General features: G+C 41.8%; 2 protein-coding genes across 6 annotated transcripts in view; both read right to left on the minus strand.

Moving 5' to 3' along the window:
- The window catches only part of loxl2b (lysyl oxidase-like 2b), a 44,648-nt gene extending 37,758 nt beyond the window's left edge, over positions 1-6,890 (minus strand). The window contains exons 1-2 of one of the 2 annotated variants that reach the window (XM_061766746.1): positions 6,758-6,890; positions 5,780-5,839 (exon numbers count right to left, since the gene is read on the minus strand). In XM_061766746.1, the coding sequence (XP_061622730.1) occupies positions 5,780-5,839; positions 6,758-6,788 (91 nt within the window). In that variant the 5' untranslated portion in view covers positions 6,789-6,890. Of the gene's footprint in view, positions 1-5,779; positions 5,840-5,940; positions 6,019-6,757 lie in introns of those variants that run through there. The other variant, XM_061766747.1, reaches the window with a different exon arrangement.
- LOC133474764 (lysosomal membrane ascorbate-dependent ferrireductase CYB561A3) lies at positions 6,720-12,848 on the minus strand. Of its 4 annotated transcripts, none has more exons than XM_061766749.1 (7): positions 12,749-12,848; positions 12,310-12,433; positions 10,793-10,997; positions 7,610-7,818; positions 7,251-7,405; positions 6,999-7,167; positions 6,720-6,904 (listed from the first exon to the last, which is right to left on the minus strand). In XM_061766749.1, the coding sequence occupies exons 1-7, from the start codon at positions 12,775-12,777 to the stop codon at positions 6,878-6,880; spliced, it is 918 nt and encodes a 305-aa protein (XP_061622733.1). In that variant the 5' UTR covers positions 12,778-12,848; the 3' UTR covers positions 6,720-6,877. The 4 variants fall into 4 exon arrangements, with proteins under 4 accessions (XP_061622733.1, XP_061622734.1, XP_061622735.1 ...); XM_061766750.1 differs by having other exon boundaries at positions 12,657-12,824; XM_061766751.1 differs by having other exon boundaries at positions 12,600-12,824.
- Positions 12,849-19,034: the final 6,186 nt, after the last annotated feature.

The following is a 19,034-nucleotide window of genomic DNA, read 5'->3' on the forward strand; positions in this document are numbered from 1 at the left end:
TTTAAACCCTCCCAGACCCCAGCAAAGGAAAATTGCGCTCTGTAATTTTCATGTATACAGGAATATATATTTTGGCCAAACTCTGCTTTCTCGTTCACTCCCTCTTCCTACTTTTTGACCAAAGTACAATTACAGTAGGCCCACAGTCTTTATCCCCTATTCCTTACAAACACAATGTTCTTTCAGGTTAGGAACGTTGTGCGTGTGTGTGTGTGTGTGTGAAATAGAAAGAACAGAAATAAAAATTGTAAAATAAAATTGTCACAGAATATTATGATACTTCAGTATGTAGTTAGTAATAATGTATACGAATGTAAAACAGAAAGGAGACAGCTGAAACAAGGGAGCAATTCATTCAAGACAAATTTTGTTAGTGTTCAGCACAGCAGATTTCAAAGTATAAGGCATGTCTCCCCTGGGGGCACGAGAGGACCTTGGAGGATTTCCAGCAGTGTGGGAGAAAAAAAGAAGAAAAAACCTGAAGCTCTGTTAAAAATGAGTTCTGAGTTCTTTTTGTTCCTAAAGACAGCTGCACACCGAGCGACGGCAGCTGAATGCCACTGAGAAATTCAGTTGTAATGTTCCGCAACTAGTTTTCCTGAGTTGACGACCGTCTGCAACTAGTTTGGCTGCAATTCCAAATGTCGAATCGCAAGTGAATGGCATCACGAAGGCACAGATGTTACAGCCAGTCAAATGCCACGGTACATCACATGACCTTTCACCGCAATATATATATAGGCACACAGTATGTGTTTACAAAGAATACTTCATATTTAAAAGCCTTCAGAGGCTTTCCACCACTGAAACGGATGTGTGAAAGGTTATGTACAGTGCGCTCACTAAATGGAGCTATCATTGCCAGCAACCTCTCAAACATCCAGTTTCTCCTTTCTTCTCGCCCGTTACCTCTCTTTGTATTCCCTGCGGACAGAGAAATATAGCTACACTGACAAGTGCAGACAACTTTTTCCTTGACAACCGCGCCAAGTTGTTTGTGGTTTGATAAAGTCATCCAGGTGGCGCTTCAAAACGTTGCAACTAGTTGGTAGGTGTGCGAGGGTCAGTCGTCGACTGTTTTTGTTCAGGCTTGATCAGTTCTGTTCAGTCGGATCACTGTGTGTGCGGCTGGCTTAAGAGATGAGAGTCTATAGTGAGTCGAAATTAAAAGTTTGGATTTTCATGGAGGCAGCACAGCGGGCTCGTGGTTAGCACATCTGCCTAATAGTCGAGGGCGCCACGTTAGAATCTCAGCCCAAGCTCTCCTGTGGGGAGTTTGGGGGTGGTGGGATTTTCTCTGGCTATTCCAGCTTCCATGTTATGTTAACGCTGCCAAACTTGTTTTCATCGCAGTCCACATCAAAGTTATGATTGCACTTGGAGTGCAGGTTATAACTATAAAACCACTTCAATATACAAACAATGGTGTAATGGTACTACTGGTTTGGTCTGTAACATGTCAGAAAATAGGCAAAAATGTTGATAATTGTTTTCCGGGACCCACTGGCCTGTTGTGCCCCGTGGTTGCCCTCCGGGGGGCCCCTCCTTATCGGACCTCCTCTCCACCTGCTGCAGGTCACTGGCTCGCCTTTCAGCTGGGAGGGAGATGACTACTGTGGCTGGCGCTATTGATTGAGGTGGGGGGAGCTCTCTTTCCGTGTGGTGGTTGGTCAGGTGGGCGGCGGTGGGTCCCAGACTTTTCCTCCCGGTGGCCGATCTTGGGGCGATTCGGTGAAACCAGTGGACCGCCCTGGATCCTTTGGTATGGATCGTATCCTGTCGGCCGGGCCGTTCTCACGTAGGCCGCTGGGCCCACCCTCTCCTCTTGGCTAAGTGGGGTGAGGTCATCCGTCCCCATCATGCTGGTACAGCAATTCCAGGACACCTCTGACGCTTATTGCGCATGCAAGACTGTCAATTCACTTACGTGTGTCCAGAGACACACACCCCTGGGACTCAGTTGCTTGGTGTGGGGCCACTCCCTCATTGCTATAAATAACTCTTCTGACCTTGTGAACTTCTTGGGATGCCCCCCTCATTTGCACTTTCTACAGATGTTTAGAATTTACATAGCCACTCCCAACCACACTCCACTACCCGTGTCCTGCTCTCTTCCCCTCCTGTCCCTGTCATGTCCTGTCCTACCCTACATGGTCTTGTTCTTCTCTCACAGGGTGTAGCCCCACTTTCCCGTATTAAACTCGAATCCATTGCGACATTGTACTATGCATATAATGCTATGTCCTGTCTTTTCTTGTTAATTTTTCTCTCTGTCCTCTCCTTTAAAACCTCATTGTCTCCGACTAAGATTTTCAATACATTTCCATCACAATACAAAGAATTATAGTGACAGTATAAAAATCTCCAGCGTTGCACAGTAAAAGTGTTCCGCCATAAAAGGGATATAGCTCCTCCATTCTGCTTGACCTAGCAGCCAAACAGGTTTTAAAAATAAATAAATAAATAAATAAATAAAAGATAATTGTTTTCCAAAAGAAAAGTTGTTTGCAAATGTATTATTTGGATGAAACACAAATATAATTAGCAATATGTATTGCTTTATTATTATATAAAAAATAATAACAAATAATTACTGTTGAATAGCTTAAATTCTGAGCATTTGGACAATTTTAAGTTATACAAGGTCTCGAAATGATGAATCGCTAGTCAAAAATCGTTACCGATTAATTTGATAATCAATTAGTTGTTTAATCGTTGTACCGCTGAAGGCTACATCATTAAAATCACAGTCCAGTATCTAGCTAGGTTTAGGTTCACGATGCGGTACAGTAGGGGAAGAAATGCAAAACACTGCTCTTCTTTTATGTAAACAGGGACAGAAAAAGATTTAATGACATTTCCAATGAAACATCAACAGCTTAAAATGTTTCTTTGTGGGAAAGAGCAATAGCAACAGTTTGTCTTCTTTTGTGGGAAAAAAAGGAGGCAGACAAGACAAGTGCAATTGTGCAACAGTGAGTTTGAGCAGTTTGAATTGTTATGCTGTAAAATAGCCTGGAAGAGGCTGTTTAAAATATCTCTCAGTTGTGTTTGTACCCATCAATGCATCCATCCATTTTCCATACCGCTTATCCTCACTAGGGTCGCGGGCGTGCTGGTGCCTATGCCAGCTATCTTCGGGCGAGAGGCGGGGTAAACCCTGAAATGGTCGCCAGCCAATCGCTGGGCACAGAGAAACAAACAACCGTTCGCACTCACATTTACACCTACGGGCAATTTAGAGTATTCAATCAACCTACCGTGCATATTTTTGGGATGTGGGAGGAAACCGGAGTACCCGGAGAAAACCCACGCAGGCAAAACATCCAAACTCCACACAGGCGGGGCTGGGATTTGAACCCCAGTCCTCAGAACTGTGAGGCAGATGTGCTAACCAGTCGCACACCATTCCACCTATGTTTGTACCATGCTAGTTTATTCTTTATCTCCACTATCCACAGAAGCTGAGCTGAACTGTTTACGGACTAGGCATGTGGCTTGAGTGTGAGGCAGTTGTACTTCTTGTCTTTAAGTATGTTCAGTGTTTACGGTAGGGCTGCACAATTTTGGGAAATAATCTATTTGCGATTTTTTTTCCCCCCCTCAATTTTGCGATTGCGATTTAACCTTGACTTTTCAAAACCACGGTATACCTTCAACATGGTAACCGATCCATGTCGACCTCACACCGATCGACGTGGCCGAACCCGACTCAACGGTCGCACAGTGGGCGTGGTTTGGCAACTGTTTTCATAAATGGCGGATCAGTCGGGCACAGGTTTCGCAGCTATTCAAAATTGGAATCGCCGGTGCACATCATCATAGATTACAGCCAATCAAAATGCACACATGCGAAAAATATTGTACATTTCCAGGTTTTGAGCTACAGACAGAACAACCGCTGCACCCCTAGCCAAATAATTGGAGTGTATCAAGTATTAACTTTTGTGTTTTACAATAATACTTAAGTATATTCATAATGTATAATGTGCCTGGAAAAAGTGAAGCTTGTGACCAAAATGTAGGCAAACCGTACATATACGCTGGCTACGTTCAAATGGAGTCAGTGAAATTAAGCTAGCTTTAAAATATCCACACTCTCGCTTTTATTCTTGGCCACGACCACTCTCTTTAGGAACCCGCTTCTTCCTTAACTATTAACTATTATATACTATTAACACATTACAGCCGTTGGGCAGTCAGTGAGCGTAAGTGGGTTGGAGAAGTGCACATATGTGTGAGTGAGTGACAAAGGGAGACGGTGACAAGCATCTTGTTTTTTTTTTTTTTTTTTGCCGTGGTTACGCCCATCTGTTTTGTTGTTTTTGTCGTAAAGAAATCACAGCTTTTGTGATTTGAAAATGTCATTCTACTACATCGTGATGCTGGTTTGAATTTGATTCATCGTTTGGCCCTAGTTTATGGAACGCTAATCATTCCATCATATTAAATTATTGGCGCGACATTTCGTTATCATAATCTTTATGGCTAGCTTTGAACAGAAGACAAGGAAAAAAAATTGTGGACAAGCTTACATGGGCCACATATAATGATGCAGGGGGCTGGATCTGGCCCATGGGCCTGCCCTCGAGTTTAACACCTGTGCAATAAAGTACCTTATCTTGTGTATTGTTTGTATACAGTATACAGAAGAGGCGACTGACTTATTTCAGAGCAGTTATGAAACAACAGACTCACTAACCTCCATAGAAATATTTATCCTTGAAGAGGACGAATTCATACTGTACTTACATAACCAAAAATCCATCTGAACAAAAAACTGCAACTGGTCATTTAAAAAAAAAAAAAAAAAAAAAGTCAATGCCACATATTTCACATACCAATCAGTTTAGTTAAAAGCTCAACAGCTGCTTTTTAAAAGAACGTGTACATAAATCTTCCAGCTGCAGGGTTTCTACATTGCTCATTGTAACGTGGCAGTGGTTGCACAAGTGGGAAACGTTACAAAATTAACAGATGGAAGATACTGCCAATGAGATTAAGCACCAATGTACTCTATAAACAAACTTTAGAACACACAAGAAAATTACAAAACATTCCTGAAACACAAATGCTGAAAAAAGTCACGTCTGAAGATACATGCAGCAAGATTCACCTGAAAAACAATTTTGTTTTTCCATTCCATCTGCTGACTGTGCTTAAAGTTATCAAGTCTTTTGCTTCCTGAATAAAATACTGCTTGAAAGCTATATTATTAAACTAGTCCCACCTGCTGCTACAGAAGGATATGCATGAGTTGGAAAGGTCAAAAGTATATGTACTGTACTTTTACATTACTGTGTATTTTAATAGAATATGTGAATAAAACCTGCCTCCAAAAGAGCAAAAAATAATTGTATAATTCATCTTTGTCTCGCAAAGGGCTATTGAGTGAATAAACTTTAAAATCTAACTTATCACGATATCAGTTGACATATTTTTTTGTATTCTTTTAGCTATTCCAGAAGGCAAAAAAATAATAAATAATAATCAAGTGTACATAAAGTTTTCATCTATTTTCTTTAGCTTGCAACGTCCCCAAAACTTCCCGTTCTTGATTCAACGCGTCATGGGGAAAATCTGTGATTCTACACCACGAAACAGTCGCTTTTTGTTTGAAATCCAAGATCATGCGTCCGAGCGGTTTTTTAGTATTTGCCGATTCACGCAAGCTGTAACACGTCAGAGATGTTCAGATGCTACAAATTGAAGACACATTCAGGTCTACCTTGAATGCGGCATTACTGAGATGTCTCTCGCCGGACTCAGGTCAACTTACTTTGCTTCTCTCTTGTTGGCGACCAGGTCCAGTTGAGCAGGCTGCGGTAAGAGGGAAGCCCTGCGTGAACAAATCAGTCAGAAGTCTCTTCTTCTTCCAGAAAACTTTCCCTCCCTGATGTAAATTGCAGGCTTTGGATCCTCACGCCCACTGACACTCACATTTACGATGACCTCACTGAAGATGGCCCCATTGGCCCGAGACGTGGAGACCCACACTGAGAAAGCGAACTCTACGACATTTGGACCGAAACCGTGAACGCGGCAATGCTGCTTTCACATGCTGTCGGGAAACGACACACAATCGCGGTGAACAGGGCTAATAACGTTAGCAACAGTTTAAATGGCTGCCCCGAGATACGTTTACAGGTTCATCCATCCGATGACGTCACATGGAAAAGTTATTCGCATCCGCACGATGCCGTTCGTTTAGAAACAAAATAAGAAAGTGCATAAAATTAACAAAACAAAAAAAACAAAATGTGTATACACTAGTTGGGACGGTAACGAGCGGATGCAGGATGGTGCATTCAAACACTTGTAAAATCGGACAGCCAACAAATCTCACTTTTTAATTCCAGGTATTACTGGACGAAATGATTGGTATTAGTCTGTTGCTGCTTTTCATGTTTGTCGTCGCCATTCAGTAAGGCTCAGTATTAGAGCGAGAACTAATACTAAACTGGAATTACGCAAATACATCAACTCGACTATAGATGCGTTTGACTGAACCGAACTCAGTTTTGCTGCCACCTTGTGTTAGGCTTTGGTATATATTAGTAATACCATGTAAAAACACACCGCCACAAAATGTGATTCTTTGTATGTGCAGTTTTGTGTTCTGAGGGAAAAATTGTACAATGAAAACCAAATCATCTTTACATCTGATGAGCATCACTGTTATTGATAGCAAAGACATGAAAGGCACTAGCTTGGAAGAATAATGATACACACAATTTAATGTACACAAATAATTTACCTCTTAAGCACAGTGTCGCTTGTTTGTACATTCAAGAACAGAACCCTATTTAAAAGTAATCTGCTTTGGTTCCACTGAATACTCCAATTTGGCTTTGACATTGGTGGACAGCAAGTTTCATTATTGATTTTCTTCTTGAAGCAATGGCTGTGGAACAATGAAAAAAGAAGAAAAAAAAAAGTTGCCATTGATACCAATCACACACATTATTGAAAAGTATCACTTTTGATGCACAACTCACCGTGTAGGGCACATCTTCTGGCTGATTTTCTGGCCTCTGCCACTCATGATTGGATAAAATCTTGAGGACAACTAAGCCAAAAGCTATAATCAACACTCCTAATGAATTTCCCAACAAGGCCTCAGCAGGAAGTTGAGAATATGACAGAGACCCATTGGTATTTCCTTTCCTATTAAAGGGTTTGGGAATGATAATCATTCTCTCTCAAATAAATCATAAGGGCAAAAAAGGAGGAGGGGGCTGAGTACTTACAGGACAAAGAAGAGTTTTTCATTAATGCCGGAGATACAGGCGGCAATGCCAAGTGTGAGTAAGCTCCCTCCCATCCAGACATGTTGGGGTTTCAGAAGTTTACGCAATGAACCGGGGGAGCAGGGCAGGAGGAAGACAGCCACCCCTGCAGCCCACTGGATGCCGAACAAATTAATATACACATTGTACACATTGGGGTGGGGGGGTGGGGGGGGGAAGAGTACATTTGTGATATGCGAGTCTATTCATTAGAGACGGATATTTAGACTTCAGTTATGTCTGATCAGAAAGAAAGAAAAAAACATTTTTACTGCACTAAAAGTGATGTACATGTCATGTTTCTGTACATGAAGTTATACCTGTGTAGCAAAAAGAATGGCGGTGATGATTCCAATCCAGCTGTGCAGGGAGTATAAATTGGGGATGTTTGAGGCATTGTGATTGCCAAAAACAGCACAAAGTCCAATAACTGAAAGCATCAGTGCGAGGAGCATCAGTGCAGCATGCAGAAGCTTCCAAGGAAGTTTATTCTCTCCCCATGTCAGGGGGACACGGTACAAAACAGCTCCTGCAGGGAAGAGCAATATTTTCTATGAAAGAAATCACCTTAAATGCCCATTGCCTGTTAGGCTGAACTAATACATGATAATGATGATAGTCCTTTCCAACATTTGGGTTCTTAACGTTCATCAAAGTTGCCCATCGCTGATCTAAAGGATGAATTGTTGCCACAACAAAAGGGTGGCAATGACTCATAAAACGAGAAAGAATTTTTTAAAAAACAAGAATGGGATGTAGACCGAACGCAGTGATTTACGTTCATGCAAGGTGCCTTGCATCATTCCTTCCTCCATTACCATTCTCATCCCTACATTAAGTAGATTTAAAATTATTATTATTATTATTTTTTTTTTTTACATCTTGTTACTGAAGTGGTTAATTTTAATTGACATACATGAATATAATATTGTTACTTAAAACAGATTGAACAGTTAATCCAGGTTCGAGTATGACAGTCGGACTCTGGAAGGGATTATTTTAATTATAATTGATACCTAAGGGAAAAATATTTTGTGAAATTTGAAGCCAACCATTGTCACAGATTGTGGTTGATTCCAGAAGCTGCACTCTGCAGCTTACTCTGCATAATAAAGGCCAGAATTTAGCATCAGGGAGGCTGTTATTATTTTTCTCACAGCAATGTCACAGTGTGTGACTGACTTGCTGCAGTATTTTTTATTTTTTTTACTCACAAGGTTGTTGATATTAGGCGGCACGGTGACCGACTGGTTAGAGCGTCAGCCTCACAGTTCTGAGGACCCGGGTTCAATCCCTGGCCCCGCCTGTGTGGAGTTTGCATGTTCTCCCCGTGTCTGCGTGGGTTTTCTCCGGGCACTCCGGTTTCCTCCCACATCCCAAAAAAAACATGCATTAATTGGAGACTCGAAATTGCCCGTAGGCATGACTGTGAGTGCGAATGGTTGTTTGTTTCTATGTACCCTGCAATTGGCTGGCAACCAGTTCAGGGTGTACCCCGCCTCCTGCCCGATGACAGCTGGGATAGGCTCCAGCACGCCCGCGACCCTAGTGAGGAGAAGCGGCTCACAAAAAAATAAATAAATAAATAAAATAAAATAAAAAATGGTTGTTGATATTAATTTAAATAGAGAGAGAAAAGAAAAAAAACAACAACTGAAATGATATTAGCGATTCTAACTTAACAGAGGGTCGACACAGCGAAAGGTGTATGCCAATTGTTCAGTTGTTCCCCAAGGAATTCCTCTCATGATGTTTACCACTGGGGGTAGCTAGCTAGCCCTTAGCGTTACTTTATCAATCCATCTAATGTGCCGTGAAAAACTATTGGACCCCTTCTCAAATACTTGTATTTTTGCATCGTTTTCCCACTTTAATGTTTAAGATGATCAAACAAATGTAAATAGACAAACTTAAAATGCTGTTTTTAAATGGTGATTACATTTATTAACTCATTCACTGCCAGCCTTCCCAGTTAACATGGATATTTGATCGGGCACACGGCTCGGTAACCGCGGGCCTTGGGAATGGAGACCCAGATCCCTAGCCTCCATCGATCACCGCGGCTAAGCCTCCAGAACAGTTGCTGCTGAGCTACGAGATAAGCTCCCAGCCAAACGTGAGTTTTCTGAACTTGCGAGCAGATCCCGGACCCAAGGCAGGGAGAGAGACGGTCATATTCTCCCAACGAGGCGTGACGAACAACAATTTTCGTCTTCCGCGTCTTTTGTTTTTTCATTTTTCTGCATCCTTTTTCTCATTTGACCAAACCTGTCTCCGTGCTTCCCAAGACGACTGAGACAGACCCCCACCACGCACCAAATGATCTAAGTTCGCGAGTAACACACCAGTGTTTGCCAGACTGTACAATATTAGTGCCTAATAATTTCGGGGAAAATACTAGCTTCACACCAAATCCTATCTTTGTCCTCTCTTTCCCGTCCGGACTGGATGAGTCAAACGGTCGCATTTTCAACTTTAGTCCAACACATGGTGTTCTATTTCCCTTTTCGTACGCCTATTTTTCTTCTTTTTAGCATTATTAGTGTTATTTTCTTTCTTTAGTTAGACCCCTTTGTGTGTTTCCCTCTAGATCCCTTGTAGAAGTCATTAACTATACCAAAAACTCCACTCTTGGTTGTGTTTTGTGTGTGTTCTGAGTTTAAGTAAGCCTCTGTCATCTAGAATTCGTATTTCATAAAATGTAGCAACCTTCATTTACGAGACTGATAAAAACGTTTGTCAATTTCCCTAACTTTTATACATATAAAAAGTGACGTGGTACCCCTTTACAAGACAAATTAGTTTGATTTTAACGATTAAAGCGTAAATCGGACTAACCCGGAAGTGAACGCATAAGTGAACGTATCTTTTTCCAAATTAATTACATTTTCATTTCAACCAATAAACACTACACTGGTGTGACCACCATCTGCCACATGCAGCGCAACACATCTCCTTCGCATTGCGTTATCAGTTGTGCCATTCATCCACACCCATCATCTCATGCTGCAGCATGATAATGCACAGCCCCATGCGGCAAAGATCTGGGTGCAGCAGAAATCATCAACATTTTTGCATGGCCAGCATACTCACCGGACATGTCAATCATTGCCATGTTTGGGATGAACCCCAGACCTGTGAGGAGGATGTGCAAACCAGTCTCCCACTGTGCCGCCATCAACAACCTGATCAATTCAAATTTATTTTACAGGCTATGTATGAAGAATATTTTTTGGGGTATGTGATGAAAAATTGTAGTTTGTACTGGAATTAAAAATCTGGGAATTTACAAAGATTTCAGCTGCATGTAACAACATAAGAGAAGCCTTGAATGAATGAATGACACATTCAGGACACAATGATAAAATAGTTGAAAGCATAACATGCCATATGAAATCTGTCATACATGACATGATCATATCCTCTGTCTGAGTGAAAATGAGAGTTGAGAAATAGAAATGAAACTCTGTATGCTCTGAGTCCGGAATAAGAAAAACGCTCACCGTTGCCATATAGCACCAGCATACCAGTTACCATAAGCACCGGGTGCCAGTTGAACTGAAGGGAAGAGCCGTCCCATGCGAAACCGCCACGCCACTGGCTGTTCCACAAACACACACACACCACGCAGGCGAGACCCAAGCCCATGGACAGAAAGTACCATATGTAGAAGCGGGTGATGGACATCATCCTGGACACACTTGCACGCTGAGAGAAAACAGGAACACAATTGCAAGTATAAGCAAACATATCTCTGGTTCAGTTACCGCTTTGCTCAGCTATTTATGTCAGATCCCACCACGTGACTTAATGCAGAGCTGCCAAGCTACAGAAATTCATGTTCAGAACAATTTGTCCAAATTTGTCTGAATTTCCACATTTTCAAAACAAACATCACTGCGGGACAGTTATTACAGTATGTTATTTAAGAGGATAAAAATTATTCTGCATATTGTTCAAGTGCACAACATAAACATTACTCCATAATCGTAATTGTTAATAAACTCTGGCTTCAGTCTTTATTTTGTTCTTATTGTATCAACCTTGTACTGGCAGACGCTGTTGGAGCCTGAAGTATATGAAATTTCGACATGCCATCGTTAAAAATAGCTGTGTCTATGGATTACATCACCTTTACCAATTCTGCTTTCAACCGTGGTTTAAAAAAAAAAAAGGGGGGGGGGGGGGGGAAAGCAAGTCTTAAATCAGATTCATCAGAGCTCAAAAGTCAATCAAAATTCAGCACTCTATTTTGCAAACACATAAATAACTTGCTGATAGATTTAATTGGACAGTTTAGGCATGGACAATAGTTTAGATTTCTATTTTGTGAATGTACTTGGGCACGGTCTCCAGTGACGTATTAAATTATTTACGGTTCAGAGGCCGTGAATCATTTGACATTTCTATTTCCAGATGCGGCGGTGGGTTTTCTCCGGGTACTCCGGTTTCCTCCCACATCCCAAAACATGCACAGTAGGTTAACTGAAGACTCGAAATTGCCCGTATGTGTGAATGATTGGCTGGCGACCAGTTCAGGGTGTCCCCCTCCTCTCGCCTAGTCAGCTGGGACAGGCTCCAGCACGCCCTCGGCGACCCCAGTGTGGAGAAGCGGTACGGAAAATGGATGGCTGGATGTCCATATTGTTTGAATGCAATCTAAAACAGTTATTCAAATGGAATTAGAGTGACAGCAACTAATGTATACAATGACTCATTTTATTGTTGCAAAGTTTACCAGATCAATTCTTGTCAAATGTATACATGAGCAAAAAAGTAAAAACAACACTCTGGGTCAATTATTACGCTCAATTTCCATGACTTTTGACTTGCATTTAACAAATGCACGATTGCTATTTGATGAACGTTTATCTATGAACGAGTCTTTCTGTCTTACCTTGCCAGCAGCAGCTCTGAAACGGTGAGCAAACCTGCTACTGTGCACAACTTCAAATCATTTCCTGCACTCGTGATCCATGTTAATGTTTGACATGCACCTATTAAAATATTTGGCTCTTACTTCGCGTTTTCCGTGTAGTGCAGTTCCAGTTTCACGCTGAGCGGTATTGAAGTGGCGAAGTGGAAAAAGGTCAGACGTCAGTGAATAGTCTGCGGTTGAAGCGCCAACCCGATGCATCTGCTCCCTAAACAAAACAAAGCAAAAAGCGTCACCAGCGAGTTCAGTTAACAAACTTCCCAACTATACCGAATTACACAAGACCAAGACCGTTGAACATATGCTGATTTGAAATGCAATATGCAACAAATCAATCATTTTGTCATGGATGGTTTCTCCTGAAGTTATCCTACCATCCGTATTGCAAACAGCAAGTGCACGTAAAATACTAATAACGAAGTGTTACATACGAGTGTGGCAAAGGACAACACTTCCTAAAAGAACTTTAACATCTATCCAAACTGTAAACTATATATCGAAGACTTTGATGCTGCGTTTGTACTTTAGGTTAAGCACAGTCGCCGATGTCATTTCCTCATTGCTAGCGCAAAGACTCTTGGGAGTATTTTCCTATCAGATGCGAGAGGAGAACTGCACTGCCTGGTGGTCATATATATAGTGCCACCAGAAAGTAGTCACACCCCTTCACTGCCCCCCCGCCCCTCACACACACATTTTGATGTTTTAAACCTGATTAAAAAAAAAAAATAAAAAAAAAAAGAAGAAAATCGACATAAAATATCCAGCACCTCGAAGAATTTCTCTATATTTGACAGCTGTCATCTTAGCCTCTATGCGGACGAGTTGCCCAATTCCTGCAGCAGAAAAACAGCCCCACAGCATGATGCTGCTACCACCATGTTTCTGTAGGGAATGTCTTAGCCAGGTGATGAGCAGTGGTTCTTCTTTTCCAGATATGACGCTTGCAATTCAGGCCAAAAAGTTATATTTTGGTTTCATCAGACCAGATCCTTTTGTTTCTGCAGGTCTGAGAATCCTTAAGGTGCCTTTTGGCAAACTCCTAGCAGGCTGCCATGTGCCTTTTAGTGAGAAGTGGCTTCCGTCTGGCCACTCCACCATAAAGGCCTGATTGGTGGAGTCCATTAGCAATGGTCGATCTTCTGGAGGGTTTGCCTATCTGCGCAAAGGAACACTGGAGCTCCGCCATAGTGACCATCGGGTTCTTGTTCACCTCGCTGACCAAGGCCCTTCTTCCCCGGTTACTCAACTTGGTCGGACGGCCAGATCTAGGAAGCGTCCTGGTGGTTCAAAACCTCTTCCATTTCCGAATGATCGAGACCACCGTCCTTTTCGGGACCTTCAATGCTGCTGAAATTATTTTCTATCCGTCCTCAGAGTTGTACCTTGACACAATCTGGTCTCGGAGGTCTGCAGCCAATTCCTTAGAATTCATTGCTTGGTTTCTGCTCTGATAGGCACTGCCAACTATGAAATATTATATAGACAGGTGTGTGCCATTCCAAATGAACTTCAATCAACTGAATTTACCACAGGTGGACTCCGTTCAAGTTGTAGAAGCATCTCAAGGATGATCAGTGGATAAGAATAAGTCTGTAACATAGCAAAATGTGGAAAACGTGAAAGGGTGTGAATACCTGCTGGTGGCATATCAGAATCAGAATCAGAATCATCTTTATTTGCCAAGTATGTCCAAAACATACAAGGAATTTGTCTCCGGTAGTTGGAGCCGCTCTAGTACAACAGACAGTCAATTTACAGAACACTTTGGAGACATAAAGACATTGACAAAAAACAATTGCGCAAAAAGATGCAGAGTCCTCTAGCACTTAGAGCAGTTCAAATGACTAATATTGCAATAGTCCGGTGCAATGACCATTGTGCAAAGGGCGCTGAGACTTCAAAGAGTGTATGCGGTTTAAAGTGACGAGTAGTGCGATAATCTGGGACAATGTTGGTTGTGCAAATGTTACAGATACTCCTCAATCAGTGTGCAAATGGAGCAGATGCTACTCTGGCATGAGTGGCCAGTATATGCAAATAGTGCAGCATAGCGAGACAACTACAGTGAGTGCACGAGTAATACATAATTGGCCCCACAGAAATGTGACAACGAACTCAAGTCAAAAAATTGCCAGCATGTTGTAATGGAATTGTAGGTCAAGTGTTTAAGAAGTTGATCGCAAGAGGGAAGAAGCTGTTGGAATGTCTACTAGTTCTAGTTTGCATTGATCGGTAGCGCCTACCTGAGGGAAGGAGCTGGAAGAGCTGGTGACCGGGGTGCGGAGGGTCTGAGAGGATTTTGCATGCCCTTGTCTTAGTTCTGGCAGCGTGCAAGTCATCAAGGGTGGGTAGGGTACCGACAATCCTTTCAGCAGTTTTGATTGTCCGTTGCAGTCGGAGTTTGTCCTTTTTTGTAGCAGCACCAAACCAGACTGTGATGGAAGAACACAGGACTGATTCGATGACCGCTGTGTAGAACTGTCTCAGCAGCTCCGGTGGCAGGCCGTGCTTTCTCAGAAGCCGCAGGAAGTACATCCTCTGCTGGGCCTTTTTGAGGACGGAGTTGATGTTGGTCGCCCACTTCAGGTCCTGAGAGACTGTAATTCCCAGGAACTTGAAGGTCTCGACGGTTGACACAAGGCAGCTGGACAACATGAGGGGCAGCTGTGGCGAAGGATGCCTCCTGAAGTCCACGATCATCTCTACAGTCTTGAGCGTGTTCAGCTCCAGGTTGTGTCGGCCGCACCACAGCTCCAGCCGCTCCGCTTCCTGCCGATATGCAGACTCGTCACCGTCCTTGATGAGGCCGATGACAGTGCAGGTTTCTTGGGGACTGGAATGATGGTGGAGCGTTTGAAACAGGATGGAACTTCACACATTTCCAGAGATCTATTGAAGATCTGAGTGAAGACTGGAGCGAGCTGGTCCGCGCAGACTTTGAGGCAGGATGGGGACACATGGTCTGGGCCTGCCGCTTTGTTAATCTTTTGTTGTTTGAAGATGCGTCTCACATCCTGTTCATGGATGGTTAACGCAGAAGTCAGAGGTGTGATTGTGGTCGCGGGTGCGGCCGGGTGGGTGTGTGGTGTGAAACTGTCCTTTTCAAATCTGCAGTAGAAGGTATTCAAGTCGTTGGCTAGTGTGCTATTGTTCTCAGCTTGGGGGGATCGTCGCTTGTAATTAGTCAGCGATTGGAATGCATGCCAGACTGATTTAGAGTCGTTTGCGCTAAACTGATTTTCCAACTTTGCTGCATAGATCCTCTTTGCAATGTTAATTTCTTTAGTCAGCTGGTTTCTAGCTCGATTATACAGGGCCCTGTCCCCGCTCTGAGATGCGTCCTCCTTAGCTTGGCGAAGCTGCTTAAGTTTAGCAGTGAACCACGGCTTGTTGTTGTTGAATGTGCGAAATGATTTTGTTGGTACACAAACCTCTTCACAGAAACTGATATAGGATGTGACAGTGTATATATATATATATACACGTATACACTTTATTAATTTCTTTGGGGTAAGGGTTAGGGTGCATCTCGCAGCTCATAGTAAATGGGCCAAAATATGTACAATACATATGCACATACACGTAAATAGATACATAAATAGCAATACGTCATATAACCAAAGAAGACAGTCAGCCAGTAATCAACCACTGAGTCCAAATGATACAAGTCAATAAATAGGCCCCAATCATGAGCCCGAGGTGAAGAGGGTGGTCGGCATTGTCTATGATGGCAGTATTGTCCTGCATCCACCTCTCCACCACGCTCTCAAGGCAGTCAAGCCAGCCTTTGTTCTCCAGCTTGTCCAGCTTCCTGGTGTCCCTCTCTGATGTTGCTACCCCAGCAGACCGTAGCATGAAACAGCGTGCTTGCCACCACTGACCGGAAGAACATGAGCGGTATCTCCCCACAGACATCAAAGGACCTGAGTCTTCTCAGGAAAAAAATCCGTCCTGTAGAGTACATCTATGTTAGAAAATCACTCCAACTTGGATAAGTCTTTCGTCCCTAAATACATCCATCCATCCATTTTCTGCACCGCTTATCCACACTAGGGTCGCGGGCGAGCTGGAGCCTATCCCAGCTATCTTCGGGCGAGAGGCGGGGTACACCCTGAACTGGTCGCCAGCCAATCGCGGGGCACATATAAACAAACAACCATTCACAGTGGTGCCTAATTTGTTTCGTGACCATGCTTGTATCTCAAAACACTGAAAATGCCACCATTCTTTTCCACCCCTGCCCCCCAGAAACATTTGTTTTATGTTTATAATAACAAAAACATAACTGTATAATATTTTAATGTACTTTCTAAAAACACAAAAAATGTAATGACATAATTAAAAAAAAGATTTTGCCACATTTTTGCTTTGTGCTACTCCTTCTGGTGTGCGTGCCTTGGACACCTTGGGGGAGTATACAGACATACGGGAATACATACTGGTCAAAACTCCTCAGTAAGCATCAGTTTTATTAGTCTTTCTTGTCAAATGATAAAGAATATGTGCCTGTGAGTATTTCTGTATGATCTGTCTACATGTGTTGCTTAACCTTTTGTGTTCAAATATCCGTTCCTCATCGGGTTATAACACAACAACACTGATGCTATTCGTTTACCCGTCTATGGCGTTTTGCACTGTGTGAGAGCTTAAGATAAGCAGTCTTTATTATTTGTATCAGAATGCTATAGTTAAAACTGTACGATCACACTGTCATGATATGGAATTTATTTTGCTTTGTAATATAAGAACAGATAAAATACAATATTTTGTTCATCTTGTCAGCCAGAGCTGCAAGGAATGCAAAGTTATGAATATCCTTTCGCCATCGTTCCAGTCATACTGTCTTGCATGTTTTTGTTGGCAAATTAAGGACAAAAGTCCTGTTTTTGTTTTAAGTCCTCATTTTGAAAAACACCATTCAACCAGTTTTTCAACATGTTTTTTAGATTGTAGGGTGAAAACTGCACGGCTAGTAATGTGGGCTGAATGGGCGGCAACAATGGGAAAATGAAATGCAGTATGTTAGGGGGAGTAGCCCGTCAGCAACATACTGAGAAAAAAAACAAAAATTAGCTATGAACTAGTTCATTTTTGGACAGGTGAACTTAGTTCAAAATTTTTAATTATGAACTATGAACTACTTCATTTCTGGAACGGTGACCTGAATTTTGAACTAGTTTGCGTAGAAAATGAACTTTCCCAACACTGCTGAAGTCACCACTGTACAATATATTATTATTTGTGAAAGAGGCTTTTAAGTCTCTCTTATACAAGAAACGTATATTAGGAAAAATTCTTACTGGATTAAAGAGTTCCAATTGAATTGCAGCTATGACGTGCTGTCCTTTAGCACCACCTAGAGACGGTTTTTAACTTGCCCAATATCTCATGGAAAGTGACCCAAACCAACAGAATTAAAATGGTTAATGTGTTTCCTGTCATAATTCATTTTGAATAATGTTCACTGAATACCTCCTGGATTTCTTTATGCAACTAAAAACATTGGTGATACCAACTATTGATGTTTTTTTTAACTGCGTGCCTGCATTACCAGTATAAACATCCGACGCATGCTGCCATGCATTTTCCACTATTAGTCCATATGTCTTGGAAAAGTGCTCCACAGACTGACATTTTTGGTGATGATGTGACACACAGTATAATGCTGTGTGTCACATCAAGAATACCGAGAATTCTAAATTGTGATTTCCTCTATACAGCGAGGATCCAGTGTGCTGGCAGTGAATTACAAGGCTGAATTTGTAAATCAGGAAATCACTACCCATATTAAAAAGTAATGCTGTTGGGGACCTAGATCTGGGGATCTTCTTTCCCACTGCAACCTACTTGCTGCAGACATTATTATAAGTGAAACCGACTAAGGTTGAAGGAAAAGAGAATCCTTAGTTCACAATTTATAGTTATTTCTTGCTCTTTTTCATTTCTAAAGCCCCACTGAGAAACACAAATGTCCATAAATGTGTAGGTGAAAGTCTATTTTTTGATTAATTGCACCTTTGACATGAAAACTGAAAAGCTTCTTGCTTGGTGTGAATGGTGTGATCATCATGGCCTTCATCAAAATCAGGCACTATTCACTCAAAATTGCATATTAGAAATATCCAGCATCCTTTTGAAGCATGCAGAACTACATACTGTTGACGAATTGCTTATAATAAGGAATAAAATGTGACTTAAATTATTATTCTTTTTTTTTTTCGACGTAACTAAAATAGTGATAAAAGGTCATTTCAGTTATATTGACAGGCACAAAAGGAAACCTCTTGCACTCTTTTGTGGCAGACATCAGATTAATCCCCAAATGAAACCAATGGCAGTCACCTTTTCTTTTTCATCCATGTTCTCTTTTTGACAGGGAGACTATTTTTGACAGGGAGCTGATCCCTGTAATGAGGTGAATACACCGAATCATGGACCCCTGAGGAGTCTCCACAAGGATTGAGCAATCTCACAGAATCTATTGAACCAAGAGTGTACATAAATGTGAGAAACAAAGATGAAAAAAAAAAGAAAATACAAAATCAAAAGCAACAATAGGTTGACATGAATAAGCCACATGGAGAAACAAAAAAATAAAAATAAATAAGAGGTGGACGGAGCCACAAAGGAAGGAAAACAACTAACAAAAGCAAGCACAAAATCTAACCTACACAGGGTAGAAACACAAATTTTCAAAAATATACATATAAGAAAGAACAAACGTAAGTACAAATAAAAGGTACAGTCATGTATAAAAAGACAAATGCTTTTTTTGCCTGACTGTCTGACGTGAAATCGGACTAAAT

This window comes from Phyllopteryx taeniolatus, chromosome 3 (assembly GCF_024500385.1).
Source record: "Phyllopteryx taeniolatus isolate TA_2022b chromosome 3, UOR_Ptae_1.2, whole genome shotgun sequence".
Taxonomy (NCBI): Eukaryota; Metazoa; Chordata; class Actinopteri; order Syngnathiformes; family Syngnathidae; genus Phyllopteryx; species Phyllopteryx taeniolatus.